General features: G+C 48.4%; 1 protein-coding gene across 1 annotated transcript; it reads right to left on the reverse strand.

The window, feature by feature from the left end:
- Positions 1-7,188: 7,188 nt before the first annotated feature.
- LOC113975753 (2-hydroxyacylsphingosine 1-beta-galactosyltransferase-like) lies at positions 7,189-19,731 on the reverse strand. The gene is made up of 6 exons (XM_027700147.1): positions 19,641-19,731; positions 12,342-13,186; positions 9,423-9,562; positions 9,173-9,249; positions 8,579-8,798; positions 7,189-7,649 (listed from the first exon to the last, which is right to left on the reverse strand). Exons 2-6 carry the CDS (start codon positions 13,182-13,184, stop codon positions 7,334-7,336), a joined length of 1,596 nt encoding a protein of 531 aa, XP_027555948.1. The 5' UTR covers positions 13,185-13,186; positions 19,641-19,731; the 3' UTR covers positions 7,189-7,333.
- Between the last annotated feature and the right edge of the window lie 628 nt (positions 19,732-20,359).

Genomic DNA, 20,359 nt, shown 5'->3' on the forward strand with positions numbered 1-20,359 from the left:
AAACTTCCCTGATCAGTTCCAATCTCTTCTTACAATATAGGTGCTCACTTCATTTGCTACTGGGCAGTCCTGACTAAAGGTGAACGGGATAGGATTCAAACACACAACTCTGAAAGGTGTCCCCGTGCTGCCCAAAAGGCCTGCAGTTGTTTCTTCAGCTCCCCACCACTTCCTAAACCAAACAGGCAGGGGAAGGATGGGCCATTTGACTCAGAGGAGATAAGGCTGAATGAGAAGACAGTTTTGCATCCAAAGCTGGGGCCTAAGGGAACACACACAGATCTGGAGGTAGGGGTATTATGAAAACATGTTTCTTCTGAAACAAAAACATGGCCCAGAGGGCCACCTCAGATAGACCTGGGACAAGAATGGAGAGGGTTTTTTATAGTTAGACAGCTGCGGGCAGGGGCAAAGGACACAGCTCATGTATGGCTTGAAGGGCTCCCTTCCCCACCTGCTCCAGCCCTATGCTACTTGTAACTTCCCACCCCAGCCATGTGCTTACAATTAATTATTCCAGACTTCCTCCAAGGTGCCTCTAGGCCTGATCCTAATTCCACTATTTTTAACTATATGTATTTACTCACATCTTAGTTCATTTGTCTCCTGCCAAAACATGTCTTTAGTATCATCTCTCACTCTGTTGGTCCAGGGGGCAAGTGCATGAGAGAGCAAAGCAATTAATTTTTAAACTCATCTTTTACCAGTCTCCTGTTCTTGCAAAGGCCTCAGCTTCTCCCCAGTTCAGTTTTAATGAAAATTAATCATTCAACTCTCCTTCCCAGTTAGTTTAGCTTTTAAAAAGACTGGCCTTAATAGCAGCCCATGGAGATCATTGGTAGATTCAGGGCACAGCCATTATTACTTCTCTGCCTAGAGCCCAAAATGCAGCATTACCACTGTCTCAACTGATAGATCACCTTACCCAAAGCTTTGCAGGAAGGGCACTGAAGTTCAACTCCAGCCAAAGCCTCTGTTGAAATCTGTCAGCATTATAACACTGAGTTTGCCACTTGTAGAACATTTAATGTTCTTCTTTTTTTTTCCCAGCAAGATACACAGGTTAATCTGTGTTGCTTTCAAGAATGCTTTGGATATTATGCTTCTTTTTATTAACATACTTTTCTAAGAGCAGACATTAGATATGTGGGGCTGCCACTATTCTTGTGAACACTACCATTCTGTTTTCAATAACTCCTCAAACCTTCTTTGTTATCTTGGATTTCATAAAAACAACTTCATTTGAACTGATAAATGGTTCTATGTGTAACTATGAGCGCACTTATCACTTCACAATCAAGCAGGGTCCCCCTGTTTTTCCAGGATTGCCAATAACAGAAGAAAACTCAACTCTGCACAGCTCTTTACTAAAATAGCTGAGTTTTGCATCAGTACATGGTTTGATCTTGGAAGAGCTTACCTTACAGAAACACTTAAAACTGAATTCAAAGGAGTCAGGAATTATGTTAGTCAACAGCATCAGTACCATAGCACTAGCAGAAATTTATTGAGCAATAACTCAAAAGTTTTCCTTAAGAAGATTGCTACACACCCATTCTTGCTACAGACAACACAGAGGGTATGTGTAAGAAGCTGAAAAGTAACTGGCCACAGCTGCATCCCATCCAGAGTCTTTTATAGCAGCAGGTAGAGCTGTCCTGCTGGGAGTAAACAGGTTCAGCTGGAAAGGGAGAAACATCTTAGCAGCAGTCCCTGAGAAAGGGGGAAGAAAGAAGCTGAGGGAGGAAGGAGGAGCTTTCTGAACCCCAACAGATCCGTCAGCTATTTGGAGTGATTGGCTGCCCTCAGCTGTCCTGAAAGGCATGGTGCTCAGCTTCTCACTGGTATGTAATGTTTCCTCAGTGTTTGCAAGGCTTTGGGGAGCCCTTCCTAAAGCACGGCTTGAGAAGGACCGTGGGCCTTTCTGTTTTTTGAGATCATGCCTTGCCTAAGTACTTGGGAGGACATCTGCTTTTCATGCACTGCCTTCAGGACTCGCTTCCTTTTATCTCCAGGTGAGCAGAGGTTTCTATAAGTGCCAGGGCCTTTCACAAGCTTCCCCATCCTGCAGTTTGGCTGGCTCTGACAGGGAAGTGCTGCCCCACTGACCTTGCCATCACATTGGGCTCTCTGAGCCTTGCAGAGCAGCTGGTCCTTCCCACATCCTGACAAGGAGTTGCCCGTTTACATACCACCCTGCACCCCTAGGATGATGCACATTGTGACCTATAATTTATGGTCGACCCTTCTCTCTGAAAGGGATCAAATCTGATTTACAAGCCCCAAAGTATCATTGCATCCACTAAAGCCTGCCAAAAATTCATCATATCACTGTCCAAAGTTTTGCCCTATTTGCAGGTGAAATTTCTTTCACTTCCATTACCAGGAGAGGGCAGAGACCACCTGAGGAGTTGCTGCTGCAGGGTGACCAATCAGACTTCTGCCATAAGCCACCCACAGAGGAGACCCCAACACCACCGTGCCTGGTGCTGCTTTGCATCTCCCCTCCCTGCCCAACACCACTGCCTAGGTGGGACAGTGAGAGTGCTCCTGTTGGGTACCACTGGTGGCTTGTGTCACAGTGTTCCTTATGCACATTTCTGAGAGCTTGTGCCAAGCTTAGCAGCTGGCTTTTCTCTGCCAGGAATGAGGAATAGTGATGTGCATACTGATGCTGGGGAGAGCAGTGCTATATTTTGGAATATCCTTTCCTATGTGTTGCCCCTTAGGCTGACACCACAGGAGCATGAAGGCAGCATCACTAAAGATGACTTGTAACTCCAGTGACCCAGAAGACTCCAGCCTCTGAAACATGTCTGGTGAGTCAGGTAATCCCCAGGGCTGAAATACAGCTCATCCCTCCAAGGAAACCTCCCTCCTGAAATAAATCAGGGTTGGAACCTTGGCACCCGTCTGATAATTCCCTGCTCCTGGGAACAGGAGTAGTTATTGGTGATATTCTCTGCTGTACAGCTCCATCTGCTGTGACACAGGTCCAAGGAGGTCCTGGGGGTGTCGAGGGGACCCGTTCTAACAGTGGTCTCAGTGGCAAATGGCCACTGCTGGAGACCAGGCACTCACAGAGTTTGGGCTCCTTGCCTTCCTCTGTGGGAAATATTTGTAATGTGGAAGCATCAAAGGAAAGTATTGCCCATGATCTCCAGAGTGTCAGAGAGGTGCATGGGGGCCATGAGGGAGATGTCCATGGGCAGAGCCTGCCTGTCGGGGGCGAGTGGCTGGGGCTGAGCCATGCACAGCCCCCTACATCAGCCAAAGGGAAGGGATTTCCTGGCACAGAGGTGCGCTTTCCTCATTGTCATTGAACGGTGGGGTGAGTCAAAATCATCGTCTCCTCTAGGCTTTCCTCTCCCAGATGGAGTGATCTCACATTTGCCTGCAGAGGGAGACGGCTCCTCTTTATTAGCCAAATTTTGTTGACACAGTTTGGTGCTGCCACCTTACCAGGCTGGAAAAACCAGCCGCGGAATTGACGTGGCCCTCCTGCAGCCCACGGCCAGGCACTCCCGCGGAGCGGGGAGGGGTATGCGGGGACCCTCCCAAAGCCAAGCAGCGGGGATGAGCAGCAGTGGTTTATGAGCTAGTTGCAAAGTCCTCAGGGGAGCAGCCTCTGAGGCAGTGCCAGGCTCCACTGTGTGTTCCAGCAATGGTGCAGCCACTGGCGCTGGGCTAAGGAGGGGGGTCATAACAGCAGCCGTGCGACCATGTGGCTTCATCCCTTCCCTATCCCCGGCAAGGGGCTGCTCCCAGCAGAGGAGCTGCCCCCAGCCCAGGGTTTGGGCAGAGCTGGACAGCCACTACCTGGAAAACACACTCATTTGCAAACCCGCGGTGTTTCTAGCGCCGGAACGGCTCCCGATCTCAGGGCCTGCCGTTCCTCACGCACAGAGCAGGTTTATGAGGCGCTGTGGGGCCGGGTGAACCTGAAAAGCTGGCTCATGCGTGCCCTCAACACCTCCCGACCGCAGAACCGCTCGGGGCCCTCGCAGCGAGATCTGCGCACAGCACCGAGATTGCTGGCACTGCTGCATCCTGCTCAGGCTCTCCGTGCCTTGCCGAGAGCAAGACGGGGGGCAGAAGGCAGTTTTGCACTGTGCGGGACTCAGCTGGGGTTGCAGCTCCTGTGTGAGGCTTCTTCAGCCTTCTGAAAAGTATTGACTCATGTTCTACTTTTCCTTTGCGGGGAAAGAAATAAAAAAAATAAGGTTTGCTCCCTGCTTGCTGCCTCGTAAACCACAGTTTTAATTTCCTAAGTTGCGCCACAGCCCTACTTGCCCGCCTCAGTACCTGTGACAGGGGAGAGCACTCAGTAACTGAGAGGCACTGTGCCCAGAGATCGGGCACCAAGATGAAGGCAGAGCTGCCAGAGGGATAAAGCTCACCTACATCCCTTCCCCCACCAAGGCTTTTTATGTGTGTGACAGGCTACTCATTATTCCTAATTTAACTTAATAACTAGCTTAATGCCTTGTTATACTTTCCTTCTGTGTTCAATACTGAAGGAATAACAAGGAGAAAAGTAAAGAGACAAAGCTATGTGTTTAATAGGAGAAGATTTACAGAGGACAGGAATAAAGCTGGAAAAGCTAGAGAAGCCCTCATCTCTAATGAGTATATTCAATACTTCCATGAAACCACTTCATAATTTGAAGAATGGCTCCTGACAGTTTCCAAGCCTGTACACAGCTTTTCATGGGGAAGACTCTGCACTTCAGGAGTGTTTTTTGAATGTCCTCTTCTTACTCACAGGGTCCTTGGGCAGGTTGGTGCTTTACTCCATTAGAAGTAGTTCTCACCAAATTGTTGAATAAGTTTTTAATATACTACATGTATTTTGACTGCCTGGCTAGGCATGCCTCCTAACTCTGCAATACCTGTGGAAATGATAGTCATGAGAAGTTCAAGGAGTTAAGGGTATATCTGATAGAAGATGACATGCCAGTGCTGCACGTGGTGCTGGCTTAAACTTCCTTTTGGAATTGTGAGTAGCGAGGAGGCAGCACAGGAAAATAGTCTCACATTTTTGTAAGCCCACACAGGCTCCTTGGGTCTCAAACATCTCTGTCTGCTCTTTTGTTTGCAAGCAAAGCAGCATGAAGGTCTCTATCCCCATCAGGCCACAGTGCTTCTGTTGGTGCACCACTTTGCAAATACTGTGCCTTTGTCCTCTTGCTATTTTTCTTAAAGTTCAAAACAATCCAGCACAGTCACCAAGCCACAAGCTTGCCAACTCTCTTGCTATATTCAGCCTAATCTGAACATCCAAACTCTCACGTAGGCAGTAATGATCTCCTTCTTCCACCTCAGAGATGACAAAATGCTCCACCTCCGCCCCCTTGTCCACACTCATCTGCTAGGAGATGACAACAAGGTCACCATAGTGCAACAGGCAACAGGCAGGAAATGCTGAAAACTTGTGGTAATATCTCTTTTTATCCAAAAATAAACCCCAAATTCCATCAGCCTTTAAATTTCCACTTGCAGATAGAAAGGTGTCAGGCAAACAATGTTTCTACCACTTACCTACAACACCCATTTTTCCCCTAATATCTCTTAGCAGCTCACCTTGCTCTGATCTCCCTCTGTCTCTCAGTAGGGACAGTTAGACTCCACATCCTCAGCTCAGAGGGCATGAAGCCACAAAGGGCTACTACAGAGCAAGACTTAGGGGTTGCTGTGCCTATCACTGACTATTGTCAGGCTTGGGCATCCCAGGGGGCAGTAAGAAGCTCCAGGAAGGGCAACTTCTGCCATGAGATAGTTACAGGTCCCAGATAGTCGTAAGTTAGGGCTATGGGCTCTTCTCATCTGTCTTTGATGGCAAATGAGATCCTTGTCCAAAGTCACCCTCACCACAGCACTCTGCATGCTGAGGGCTGGGGAGGGAAGACAGTGCTGCCTGGCCTCCTAGGGGCCCCTGAGTCACAGGTAGGCAGTAACTCAGCCTAGAATATCCCAGGAGCCCAGCCAAACTGCTGTTTCACTGGGTTGCGTGTGGTAACACACTTTTTATCCAGAAAGAGAAACACATGCAATAGCAAGCAAAAGCAGAGCCTGGAAACACCACTGAGACAGCTGAGGCAGTGAGGTTACTCTCCAACTTGTGCCAGCACTGCAACGGTCCCAGCTGGGAGCATGGAGCAGAGCCCTTGATCCTCAGCATGGGGCACTGCCAGTGGGACCATCAGCCAATGCTGTGGGTGGGTTGTGCAATTGCACCCAAGTGTGGATTTGCCTTAGAGTCCAGAGTGAGTAAAAACACATTAGGTATCGCTCTATACCATATCCCCAAGTGGGGCAACAGTATGCCTGTTCAGATCAAAATAAGCAAGCTTTTCCCTTTTCTTCAGAAAGACCAGAGTTTTCTACTTCTATATACATGAGGTATGGCCCATATGCCTATGACCAGCTCTCCGAGCTATTGGCTGCTCTTCCTGTGGTCCTGGCACTTGCATCTGTTCCAGATTCTTCTCTCATCACAGGTTTAGAGATGCCATGGGCATGGGTGTGTGCCACACACTGGCAGAGGAGGGAAGGCACTGCATGAAAGCCTGTGGAAAGGCCAAAAAATTGCTGATGGAAGTATGCAGAGATGATAGCAGCAGTAATGAGAAGGAAAAAGCACTTTAATCCAGCTTGAACAACTTCCTATTACACGTATCACAGGTTTACATTAAACCAAGACCAGAGAACTGCCACACAGGAGAAAGAATATAACTTTATTTTAAAAAATAATAATTTAGCTCAAACAAACAGGATTGCAGAGGGTCAATTGAAGCAGGAAGATATTTACCCACAGAATTTAAAACGGACCAATTTTGCTCTCTTGTAGATGTTACTTTCAGGGCCCTTACTGGTCCACAGCTCTACTTCAGGTCCTCACCTGCACATAAAGGTATCCTGACTCCTGGGGCTCTTAGTAACAAGGCAGAGAAATGGTGTCTGCCCCTCACGAAATGCTGTTCCTACATCCAGGGCCTCCATGATCCAAAAAGCCAAAAGAGCAACACCAGCATTTAAACCAACGTGCAGTACAAAGGGAACAACTTGCACTCCTCCCTGGAAGTCTACCCATGTCCCATTCCCAGCATCTTGGCCAAGTGCTCCCACCCACGCCTGAATTCTCCCCCCCGCCCACAGGTGCTGTATACAGAGGTGTGCACACAGGCCTTTGCAAAACTCCTCCCTCCCCACTCTCTTCTCATCCAGACCCACGGATCTTTCACCTCTCTCTGTGCCTGCGTGCCATACATTTCTTGGCACAGCAGCAGTTCGTTTCACAGTGACAGGATTCGCCCTGGAACACACTGAGCCACTACTGCAGTTTTTTCTCTTCTGTGTAGTGGCCTTTCATGCAATTGCCATTCTGATACACAGGACTGGCCCCCTTCCTTCTGCACCACACCACAGATTTGTAGAGAACAAATACAGTACCAGCCAGACACAACAAGAGGAGAGCCAAGATGTCCAGGCAGAAGTACTCATATAAGGAGAGGTCATAGACAGCAGGGCGAAGATAGGGTGCCCCATTGTGACGAAGGATGTACTCCAGCCAATACACCGTCCTATTGAGAGCATGCATCGGTCTGTCCAGGTGCAGAGCCGAGATGAGCTGGGCTGCTTTTCTGTAGCTGCAAGGGAAGAAGACAAGAAGTTAACCTTTTGACAGGAGCTTAATTTCAGAGAAGTGGTCTGAGATGTCTAGTGATGCTTTCAAGTCCCAAATAATACCTTCAGAGAAGGGAAAATTTCTTCCATTCTTCTTCTGAAAGCCACTCCGATGGCAATTGCTAGCCATGGAAGCATAAGCCAGAGTGTATTTTAATTTGTGTTTTGTTAATAACACAGAGTTCAACTTGCAAGTACCTGTTCAGTGAGTTCATGTGTACTGTACTTTCTGAGGGGAATTTGCACCCAAACCCTCACCCAGCATCAAGTAAAAGTTACACACTTGATGACTGGCCAAATCCTTCAAGGTACCAAGTTGCAACACCTCCTAATAGGTAAGAAATATAAAATATTAAAAAAAGAAATCAAGCTCTCAGGCAGCATTTCAAGCACTGGCAGTTGTACATCCCGTTACAAAATGGGAGCCCTGTGCCACTCTGCTGCAGCAGTTCCAGGAAAAGGCAGAGTATCTGGCTGTCAGAATGAACAGACGGAGCATTACCTGCAGTCCCCTCTGTGTTTCTACAGAAAGCTGTTTGGACAAGACCAGGGATATCCCAAGGTGAGGTTGTGATCTCACTTTCCCTGATCACAGGCTGGCATCAAGAGAAGAAGAGGTCTGTGCCCCAGCATCTCAGAAAGCTTTCTAAGAACATTACAGTCAGAATCAAACAGGACTAGATCACACTCTAACAGCAAATGCTGGAGTATCTCCTCCTGAACTGCATCTAAGCATTTTGAGGCACTAACACATCTGGCCAGCTGAGCAATGCCTGCAACTGTGCTTCGTCCAGAAGCCAGCACAGGCTGTGTAGGGGTCAACACAAGAGCACAACTGGTGTCTACACGCAGTCTGCACCAAGGAAGAGGTTGATGTGTCCAGATGCTTCACCTGGGGTCAGAGATGACTGTGATGACAGCCTGGTAAAGTTCCTCTTCTTTTACTCTGCTCCAGTCCATGAGGATACCCATGCCCTTCGCCTGCACTCTGGTCATGATGTCGAACTGGTCCCCATAGAAAGGAAATCCCACCACTGGCACACCGTGATAAATTGCCTCAAATACACCATTCATCCCACAGTGGCTGACGAAGGCTTTCACGTTGGGGTGGCCTGCAGGTAAAGAAACAGCAGCAGGTCAGTGCCTTCCATGTTGAAAGAGGGCTACCAGGGGCTACACACAGTGTTGATGTATGTTTAGGGAAAGTCAAGCATGCTGAGCAGAGAGGATGCTACCCTTTGGGAACACACCTGGCTTTTGGCAGCCCAAAACTTGCTGAGTAGCGCCTGGAGGAGAAGGGAGATAGGAGCCAAGCAGCTTCAAGCAGGTGTTAGGTGAGGACCATGTTTTGTACAGATCAGACTCACAAGAAACAACAGACTTAGACCCACAGAGGTGCTGTTGTCCTTGTATGCCTCTGCTGTGGTTTGGGCTAAACTCCAGGGATGTTGCTAGCAGCACACACATACACAGAACCCAGCCTTACCTAGCAGGTCATTCTGGGGCAGCCAGCCCATCATCAGCGTATTCTCACCCAGATTTCTTGGCTTCTGACCAAAGTATCTGTGGGAGGAGACAGAGGAGGGGAAAACAAAGGGAAGAGAAACACACAGAGAACAATAATAAATTCAATCAGATCAAGAGATAGAAAGCAAATTCTATGTTTTGAAATGAATCACCGCTCAACATTGGTTTTCATCCAACTCAAGTTAAAAGGAATCCCATTCCCTCCTCACCTCCACACCACCCTTTGTGGGAGGCGAGCGAACGCGCCAGCCATCTTCTCCACCAAATCACTTGGAAGAGCTCGGATCCCAATGCCAAAGGAGACAACAACTACACCTGCCTCTGCTGCTTCCACCCAGAGACGCAGACCCTGTGGGCAAAACACACACAGCTGCCTTGAAGTCTTGATGGAGAAAGGCCCTTCCCACTCTTGCTTCTGTCAGTAGAAAGCTGTCTACGGAGAAGATGAAGCCAAATCCACCTGAAGCACAAAGCTACATGATTTTCACCAGGCAACAAACTAAACTCACTTTGATTTCTGCACCCAGCCAGGCAGAATTTACTTGAGCACCTGCTGATCTTTGGAGCTTGCAGGGAGGTATCTAAAACTTGCATTTCATAGCATTACCCCCTGCATGGGAGGCAGCACAATCACCCTTTGACAAGAAAAGTTCTGAAAACACAGGGCACATAGAAAAATCTGAGCAGACAAGGAAATGGGAGTAAAAAGAGGGAGGCTATTTTCCCATCACCACTAAGACAGGAGACCAATATAACAGACAGAACATCACACAGTCAGGAACAATATCTTGCTGGAGATTCCCTACAAACTCTCCAATGTCAAAGGCTCCTGGAGGTGGCAGGTGGCTTTGCTATCTTGCCTGGAGACTTCTACCCATCCTTGACAGCTACTTGCAAGCAGCAGATTTAGTTTTTGATCACTAGGCAGAGAGGTAGCTACAGATCCAGGAAAAACCACAGTTATGTCCTTCATTTAGAGGCTACCTGTGATGCTACATACACAGATGTATATCTAGAACAGAGTCTGTACTTTTTTCAACTAAGGCCAAAAGGCAGCAGGGAGAAGAAATCAGCTACCACATCTGCTGTGGAGCAAACACAGACTATTCCCTTTTATGTCAGGCTGGGCTGAGTCTATTTCTCATTATGGATTCTGTCCTGCCTCAGGTTTCCCATGTATCCCAGTCAGCAGCATTTTAGGGAGGTTTAATAAAATCTGTCTTTGAATATGAATACTTCCTTGAAATAAGCATGTAGGAGAACATGAATGGCAAAAAAAAAAAAATCTTTGTTATTAAAAGAGAAAAATAAAATGATTAATTCAGAATGTTAATAGCAGTCTATAGGTTAGGGGATCATAGTACAGAAGAGTTACAAAGCACATTTTAGTGTTACTCTCTGGCAATATTTTTCCTTTGTTGTATGCTTCAGGGACTCGAGCCTATCTTTGCTTAAAATGCCCTAAAACAATCCAAGAATCAAAAAGTTTACAACTGAGAGATTTTTGGTTTCTCCATTCTCTTGAGTTTGACATGCTTTGAGAAGTACAACCACTGAAACTGCTACAGAAGAGAAAGTGCTAATTTTATTTTTCTAAATAAAAGTACAATGACTCACAAACCAGATGATTATGTTATCCATTATAATTGGACCTTATCATTTGACTTTCAGAAACAGCATTAAAGTTGCTAGGGAAACATGGTTGACCACCAAACATTCTCACTATCTCTCAAATATATTACCTGTATTTCACCATATCCTAGTTAGAAGAACTCAAAAATCATAGTGTTTCAAATAGGAGGAAATAAATACTTTAATTGCATAATGCTCCAATTCAGATGAGACATTTTTGAAGCTACACCTAGACCTACAGAGGCCCTCTCTTCTGCTGGTTCCTGTAACCTGGACACGGACATGCCTACCTGCTAGCATGACAGCCACCACTTCTGCGGGGCTCCGGACTTATCTCCATAATTCTTTCCTTAGGCGCCCTAGGATCTGCCCTGGAAGCTGTGAAGCACATGAGTAATGCCCTAGCAAACTACTCCCTTCTTTATAAGGCAGGTATGTACGCAGGCAGATTGGACCAAGCCAATGTTTTGCAAGAGCTGTGACACAGAGCTCTCTGACACAGCTTTGGGAGCACCCTATGTGCCTTTCATTACCTGCATGCCATGCCACATGGGAAAGGCTGATGTGCACACACATCTGGAGAACTTCTTTTCTAAGGCACCTGATCTTATTTTTCCTTTTTAACTGAAAAATATTGGCATCAATTAAAGCTGCCATCAGAGATCCTAACAGGCCTTTAATAATTTGAAAGTTGGAACTTTATCATTATTTCAGGCCCTTAGTCAGGAAACCAGGACAGCTTCACTGCTCAAGTTTTATTATCCAGGTTTATTTCCCCCCAGTGTTTGTAAAAGTGGTAAGGCAAAAAGAGGAATGGCAGACAGGTCCTGCTCTGTTCCAATACTGTCTTCAGGTGGAGGCTTTCAGAGCTCATCCCTCTGAATTTATTATTCAGACTAGTGAGGTATAGGCCAGAGAAAACCTCTGGGATGCCTGAGGAGTTTTCTCTTAGGGCTGAACCTTTAGAAAAAGGGGATGATGCCCCTCAGTTTAGTACACTTTGGGATTCTGCATGGAATTTGATGAAGGAACAAGGACCGCTCTCCCCTGTGCGGTCTTATGACCACAAGCTCAAGGGCAGACATGCCCTGAGAGAAATAGGGTGAAGGAGGAAATTCTGGATTAACGTATTTCAGTGATGAAGCAAGGAAGATTAATTGTTCTTCCCATTTCTGCTTCAGCATAGGAGCAAACAAACTACTCATAATCAAATCCCAGGAGCAACACTTCCATCTTAGGAATTCCACACACCATTTTACTTGGATGGTGAAGCCAAATCCCACTTCAGAGTGGACAACTTAATTCTACATCCTCTCTGCAGCCAGACAGCCTTCAGTGTTCTCTGTCTCCCTGATGCACCCACAAGCACCAAAACACAGCAGCTTTCCAGACTCCTGGGACATTAGCACTTTTACAAGGTTCTTCAAAAGAAGATCTGCACTGAATAACTCCCTCAGTTTATGTGCAATCATAGCTCAAAACTTTCCTGCACTTACCACTGGAAGGGGCTTTGCAGGCTCAGCGAGGATGCCCCCTGTGAAAATGACATGGGGGAGTGTTGGACGGGGAAAGTCTAACACCACATCATTACACAGGAAGAAAAGACTAGTTCCATGAACAAGGTCCAACATGGATGTCTTGGGCTCCACCCTATGCTTCTCCATGAGACGTTCAAACTTGGGCAGGATGACCAGCTTTGTAGCCACACGAGTGATCATGTAGACTAGAAGATTCCAAGTCCTACCAAAGAAGCCCATCCTGTCTGTCATCAGGGAATTGAATTCAGGGACATAGGCAATGGGGGAAGTGGCCCCAATCTCTGCCGGGAACCAGAAACCTGTGGAAATCACAGCATATTTGACATGTAGGATGTGAGCCAGGATAAATCCACACATCTCATTGGGGTCCACCAAGAGCAGGTCAAAGCGCTCACACTGGAGTTTCTGCAGAAGGGTAGAGTTTCCCAGTACTAGGTCACAGTTTTCCAGGTACTTCTCCAGAAAGGAAAACATCTCCAGAGAAGTCATCTTCCCTTGAAAGACACGCTTTATCTTCTCCTGCACCCAGTCATCTGCGCTCTCTGTGCTGAAGATGCCCCAGTACCTCTGCACACGGAAGGCTGGCAGATAGGTTTCCATGTCCCGACCTTCATGAAGGAGTAGCACGGGGTCATGGCCCCGATCAGTCAGTGCCTCTGCCACTCGCATGAAGACTCGCAAGTGGCTGTCAAAGACTATGGTGGGCATGATCAGCACCTTGGCACAGTGAGATGGCTCCAGAGTGAATGCAGTCACTAGAAAAAGAGCAGTGGGGCACAGTAGCACCTTCATTATCTTCATCACTGCAGGGAGAGAAACATGCCATTATGTAGGATGAAATGCTCTGTCCTGCACTTGGGCAACTAACAGGTGTGATTACAGCTGCAAGCCAGCAGCTCATGATCCGGGAAAGGAGAGCAGTCTGAAGTTCTTCACTGGGGAACATCCATCCCCATCCACCCTGCCTTCCCCTGAAAAAAAAAAAAACCACCAAAAAAACCCCAACCAACAACCAAAGTTAGATATCAGGGTGTATGAAGAGAGTTTTCCAGAAAACCTCTTCTCTGTGCTCCTAAGACTCAAAAATTAGCAGACTGGCTTGCAGAGAGTTAGAGTGGCTGGAGGAGCTCTGCTGGGTCACAGCACCAGCAGGGACACTTGCTGCTTAGTCCCTGGTTACCGCTACAGAACCAGCTCAGCTGGATTTCATTTCTATTTCTGTCCAGCCAGAACAGCTGGTTCCCTCAGCCCTTGATGTCTGTGCAAACTCTCAGAAGGATCTGCAGAGCTTGATGGGAATGCCGAGAGGAATGCTCTGGCTTTGGCCCTCACATGGCTGGCAAGGCATCCTGCTCAGCATAGACAGGGCAGGAGCAAATCCAGGTCACAGCAGGACCTGGTCAGAGGAACCACAATCCCTGAGAGCACAGCAGGGGTCTGGACAAAGAGCTGCTCCACTGTGGATCGGTCATGGGAGGCTCCAGGGAAAGGGCTGGGAAGAGAAAGCAGGCACCACGATACCCATCCACTGGAAAGAGGCAAACCCAGAAAGCAACCCCAGAGATAACACGCAACACCCGTGGCACACTGACGCCCCTTAGTCACACTCCTAAAGCTGTCATCCCCTCCTCAGTTTGGTGAAACACCCAACATTTCTGTTGTGTAAGGGATGTTGCTACATCACTGGAAGCGAACGCGCCTCACCCACACCTAATATTATTTGGGGAGAAGAATTACATGATAATTATTTGGGAATGGTCAGAAGCAGAGTCGCCTTCTGAGGACCCAGTTCAGACATGCTAGGAAGTGGGAGGGAGGGGAAGATGTTACAATGGGAACAATTAGAAGTGGATTTTGGATGGCCCCACACACTAAGCCCTGGGGGGGCTTCAGGGACATAGTAGAGTAGGATTTGGTACAAGATTTTCTGGCACAAGATCAAGCTTCTCCAGGAGTGCTTGATCAATTAAGAGGCAGGAAAGAAGTCACAGACAAGATCTTGCTAAATACAATCTTCAGACAACCCTCAGCGGCTGGCTATCGAACCAAACTAAGCAGTAAAGGTGCAAACATAGGAGAGTAAAAGTGCTCTGTTCCTCCTCCATTGCTTTCCTGTCCCATGTGAGGACGGGACATGGGAGAAAGAAACAGCAGCTGCTGATTGGGACCCTCTCCTGTTTCAAAGGCAACTCTTACTGGTGCTTGGACTCCCACCCTTCCTGCCCAGGGTCAACTGTGTGGCTGTGCCTGCAGGAGTGGTAAGAAACATGAGAAACACTAACAGATGCCAAGGGGGTGGTTGGACCCACAGAGCAAGAGCTCCAGCAGAATGGAGACAAAGGTGACGGGCTGGAGAGAAGAGAGCAAAAGCTCTGCAAGGAAAGTAAGGATCTGGCCAGCATCCTGCCTCCCTACCAGCGGGAACAGGTTGGCCTGTGACAAAGTGTTGGTCACAACAGAGCTACAGCCCACAAAGCTGGTCCAGTTCTCAGCTTACTTGAGAGGCCCAGAGGGAATTTATCTTTCTCAATGCCTGGGAAGGTAATGCATTTGGCTATGACACTGCGCAGCAGATCAAGAGCACATGCCGCTTCCAGGCAACGAGGGAAGAATGGCAGCCATGTACTCCTGGTCTTCTCAGGGATGGCAGGGAGCTCAGGACAGGAGCGGGTATAGGCTTGTCCTGGGGCACCCCGTGGGTCATACACACACATGAGTATGCTGAGAAAAGTAGAAGAGGTTTTATGTGTGGGATAGGGTGTTTTCTCATTGGGCAACAAGTAAAGGTGAAGAAATAATGCAGGTGAAAGGAATAGTTATTTAAAGAAAAAATTTGTCACCCATTTTCAGCAAGAACCATGTTCTGCCATGGACCTATGTGCCAGGCATTGCTGTGACCCTCAGCTCAGCCAGAACCCTCTGGGGGGCTACAAAAATCCAAAAATCAATCTCAGCCTCAGGGGCAGATGCTGACACAGCGAGACCTGCAAACTGCAGCTTCATCCTGTCCAACATCAGGAGGAATCCCTGAAGGTGCTGGCTCAGGAACCTCTTCTCCTTGCCAGGCAACAAGGGAGACTGTAAATCTTCCTAAGTGGCAAGAGGATGCAAGGCTGCAGGAAGAGACCTTTTTTCCTACCCAAGCTCAATACTACCAGAGATAACCTCTGCTCTGTCCACGCCCAGAGAGGTATCCTGCCCACAGCTCCAGCCCTAGTGCTGTGCTGGATACACCAGGATACATCCCTGATTTTTAGTGCTCCTGGGATATAATGAAGGCATAGCTACCAGCACAAAGGGCAGTACTCTGCTCTCTGTCCCTTGTTCAGCAGCTAGTCACTGTTATGATCTCAGGTTGATAGCAAAGGGGAAAGAAGTCCCAGACCTAGACAATGGCTAATGGCCCAGATGAGGGAAGGCTCAAATTCCGCCTGCTCACCTCCCTGCTTTACCTTACTGACACTGAACAACAAAGCTGCTCCATGAGCTTTGCAGCAGGGTCCTCTAGCAAGGGCAGGTGCTGTGGTCAGTGCAGCACCATCCATAGCACGGGGCATTGGCTCAGCCCAGCTCTCTGGCTATGGGACCTCAGCTGCCTGCACCCACTGCGGGCTGCAGGCAGATGGTCTTCAACAGAAACCTTCAAAAAATCCGGCCATGGGAATGCGATTCTTTGGAGAGGTGAATTCACAACTTGTGCCTTGACAGAGGTGCAAAATCCAAATAAATGACAGATCCTACACTAGACCTGAGAGCAGAGTAGACAGAACCACCTCCTTGTTTGTGATCTAGAAGTCCTGGGCTAATGGCTAAATCACATAAATATTGCAAAAATAACCCTATCACTGCAAGGAGAAGGCTTGTAAAGACAGACTCTTCCCTATTTTTGTGAAAACGGTTGTTGGAGCCACACCAACTGGCTGACTTATGCAGAGCAATCCCCCTGACGTCACAGTTAACACTGGCAGCCAGAGTCAGGCTTCAAGGGAACTGCCAGAAACGCCCGTGCCACAGAGGCTTTCAGTTTCACCGCTGCAGCACACAGGGCAGAGCAGACACCTCAATAAGAGCAGAACCAGAGCCTGCCGCAGGGGGAAGTGAGACTGCCACTGCGGGCGGCAGCAGCATCCCCCCTGCCCTGCATACCTGGCCACACTCAGCTGCGGGGAGTTGGCTTTCAAAGCCATAGCAATGCATAGACATCGAAATGGGAGGCAGCAGAAACAGAGCAGAGAGCACGCAGCCCTCTGAAACCTCTTACCGGGCTGAAATTTGCCCCATGATTTTGCCCTGTTTAACATGTTTGACAGATTACGACTTAAATTAATTGATGTAGTTTTTCATCAATACTAAAGTGAAATAACTGAACAGCTACAGCTCTAATTTAATTCAGGTGCCTTTTATAAGGTTGAAGTACTAAAACCTCTGACAGCAAGCAGTCTAGGCAGAGAACTCCACAAAGAAAGGGTAATGAATAGGTTCAAGTGCAAGGACTCTGCGGTTTACATCTCTCCCTCTCAACAGTATTTTGTATTACCTTGTTCCTGCCTAGGACCTGGAAGCCCATATCCATGGGGCTGAATTATTTCCCCTCCTGCATCCTAGTCTCTATGCAGCTTTTGCCCATAGTAAGGAATGTTTTCACTGCAAAGCAAACTTCTCAGGAGTTAACAAAGCAGTGGAATTCATTTAAAACCAAAAGCAAAAGACAGCTTCTCTCAGAAGCTCAAAGCTCTTCCTGGAATAAGATACTAAATTTTGCCTGTTCTGTTGAGTATGATCAAGAAAAAACAGGACCATCTGCTACCATCAAATTGATGGCAGCCAACCTAGTTGTGGCTAATTTATGGAAGCCAAGACTCCATGCAAGCAGGCAGGTATGCAGATCCGAGAGCAGTTTTGTCACTGCAGGAAGATGTTACGCTACAACCATGAGCTGCCCAGGGGAATCTCTAATAAAAACCTAAAAGATACAATACTGTGCAAAGTAAACTTAATAAAGCACAGGTTAAAGCAGAACAGTCTAACCATAAATCATATCCAGCCCAGTGCTTGGTGACTTTCTAGGTTCTTGTTTTGGTTTATCACAGGCTCCTGCTTCATCAGAGTCACCTGGGTAAATAACACTAACACTAAAACACTAGTATTATCATTATAGTATACTAATATTAGTATTACAGTTTACCAATATTAGTATTAATATTTTAGTATAGAAAAAAATGAGCAAGAAAAAAACCTCCCCCTCAAATGTAAGCATCCCCTGGCAGGCTACAACCCCAAGTTTTTTAAAATATTGTTTGCACACAGAGTGAATAGTGCACAGGTGGTCTGTTCAAAACACCCTACCTTTTTAACATTTTTCTTTCCACATATTCATGGCAGCCCATTACAAATACAGAGAATAAAGAAAGTCCAGATCCCCAAAGGACCAAAGGGAACAACCACAGCAGTGATCAAGTCAGCATCAGAATAATCCATACTTTGCACCACATTGGTGCTACTGCTGCTACAAAACAGCATCAGAAGTGCTCTGGCTCATCTGTTTTGGACAAAGATTGATGTTCCAAATCAGTTCCAAACTTTGGGGACCTTGGACCATTTTCAACATCCTTCCTATCCCTTTAGAGTTATATGGAGAACAGGCAAGGTGGGAATCTGTGGGCTAGCAGGAGGCTGGCATTCCATAGATCACTGCCATGGAACCACAGTATTAAAGGCAATACTGGTCCATAAGAACTGAGAAAAGAAATAAAGCTCTGTATCTCAGCTTGTTGCAGCACTTGAAACTACGCACATCTTCAAGAACTTGAGCTGGGCAATGGTGTCAAACACTACACATCTGCTTCCCCACTTAGCCTCTCATCATACATTAAATCTGTCTAGGAAGTGAGATTTCCCTCATTCCATATCCAGAGGCTTCCTGTTTGTCTTCTGAAAGGAACAGAGATGGTTTTTGACACCAGGGTGCCCTGCAATAGCAAGTTCTTCCGGATGACCTTTTCCTCTCACTTGCAACACAGTTGCAAGACCAGCAGCTGATACCAGACTGGGCTCCTTGTGAGTGGTCTGAAGTCTGTAGCATGGCAGCACATCAGAACGAAATTTGTAATCCCTGGATGCAAGAGACAGAACATCTTGGGGCCATATCCAAATAGTCAGGTGAGCCATAGACCTCAAAGTGAGGGCACATGACAGTGCAGTGCACTTTTTGGTCTTAAGAAGGAGTTATATCTGCACAGTCAAGTTGAACTTCTTCAGATTGCAGAGAAAACTGGAGAGATACAAGTGGACCAAACTTTAGAGAAACAGTAAAGAGAAGTGGGGAGGAAAAGTCTCCCTATTTACTGCCCTTTCATTTCAGATTCTTTCTGCAGAGAAGCACCATGTTAAAAGAAAAATTATTAAACACCCCAGAAGGTTGTGAAATCTTGTGTAGAAAGCACTGGGGACTGATAAAGTCCTGACAGACAAGTCTGATCACATTTGACAAAGTTATAGGAGAAGCTAGGGGTGAGTCTTATCTTCAATGAAACAATTGACGCCCTCATGTAAAGGAAAAAAAACACCAAAAAAAAAAACCAACAAGAAAAGCCCACAACCAAAGCTAAGAGCTCCTTGGCTCTGAGCACGCCAGAGGAATGAGACCTGGCTGAGCTGCCATAAACAAAGGTTGAAGAGGGATGCATAGGAAGAGGAGGCAGAACAGGAGAGGGAAGACATTCTTGAGATGTAATCTCCTACGGGAAGATGAAGCAAGTTACACAAAAACGCTTTTAACCTGCCAAAGCTCTGGCCCTACGCGTTGAAGCAGATGCCTAACTCGCGCCCGTCAGTAGCCTCGCTGAAGGGACCCAGCCTGCGCACAGGCGTCCGGGTGAGCCGGGGCCAGGCTGACAGCCAGGAATTCGGACCGCTTCCCTGTCCTCGTCCCCGGGCAGTGCTCGGGTGCTTCTGCCATCAGCCCGGGAAGGACAGCCCAGCTCCGCAGCGCTCACCCGGAGCAAGGCTGGCACCCACCACCCTCCGCTCACACGGAGCCCCCCGCCCGCACCCCGCCGGCCCCGCCGCCCGCGGGATGGAAGGGCCCTCCCCGCACGGCAGCCGGGCAGGACAGGGCGGCGGCGGGGCAGCGCCGCAGCTGCGGGGCCGAGAAGCCGCCCCGGCGGGACGGGGCGAGGAGTAGCGGCCGCAGCTCCTGCCGGGCCGGCTCCTCTCGGTCCGCCCGCCCCGGACCCTCCGCGCGGTGCCGGCACCCACCTGCAGCGAGTCCCGCTGGAGCGCGGCCCGACTGAGAGGCGCGGCGGCGCGGGAAGGGGAGGGAAGGAGGGAGGGATGCAGCCGCCGCCCGCCCGCCTTCCCCTTTGAGGCCGGCGTGCGCGGGCGGGGCCGGGCGGTGCAGCCCCGGCCCACGGGCCGCACCCCGGGCCGAGCCGAGCCGAGCCCGGCGTTGTGGCACGGAATCAGGGCGAGCGAGGGGCCGGGGACACGGAGACCCGCACCTGCCGCCCCGGCAGCTCAAGCAGGCAGAGGGGCAGCGGCTGTCAACTGCCACTTGTGCCCCCGGCCAGGCCAGTGCGCCTAAAGGGCGTCAGAGCATCTCTCCAGTGACCTCTCCTGGGCCCTACTCGGACACCCCCAGGGCCAGGACCCCCGTGAGAGGACGGAGACAAGAACACCTTAGTCTGGGCAGCAAAAGGGAAATGATGGTGCACAGGGGAATTGCGATGTGAGGAACAGTGTTCCAGGGCACCCATACAGGGACACACCAGATGGGGAGGTCCTGTTGGCCCAGTTCCAGCACTAACCACAGCTGAAACTGCACCGATGTTGCACAGGGAAAACAAAGTACTCCTCTACACCAGGACAGCAGCAGAGAGCAGGGATGTAGGTTAAGCCTGCCTAGCAGCTGCAAAATCTTGTGAAAGGAGCAGTTTTTCCCAGGAGTGTCAAGTGCATAACTTTGAGAGTCTCACAAA

Source organism: Neopelma chrysocephalum, unplaced genomic scaffold (assembly GCF_003984885.1).
Source record: "Neopelma chrysocephalum unplaced genomic scaffold, ASM398488v2 Primary Assembly neopelma1_143, whole genome shotgun sequence".
Classification (NCBI taxonomy): Eukaryota; Metazoa; Chordata; class Aves; order Passeriformes; family Pipridae; genus Neopelma; species Neopelma chrysocephalum.

Excerpts from the sequence above, each read along its gene's own strand:
- LOC113975753 (XM_027700147.1), bottom strand. The coding sequence starts at position 13,184 with ATGAAGATAATGAAGGTGCTACTGTGCCCCACTGCTCTTTTTCTAGTG. Across the intron at positions 9,563-12,341 it reads CTGCAAAGCCCCTTCCAGTG|GGTCTGCGTCTCTGGGTGGA; the intron begins GTAAGTGCAGGA and ends TTTTGCCCACAG. Across the intron at positions 8,799-9,172 it reads GCCCCAGAATGACCTGCTAG|GCCACCCCAACGTGAAAGCC; the intron begins GTAAGGCTGGGT and ends CTTTACCTGCAG.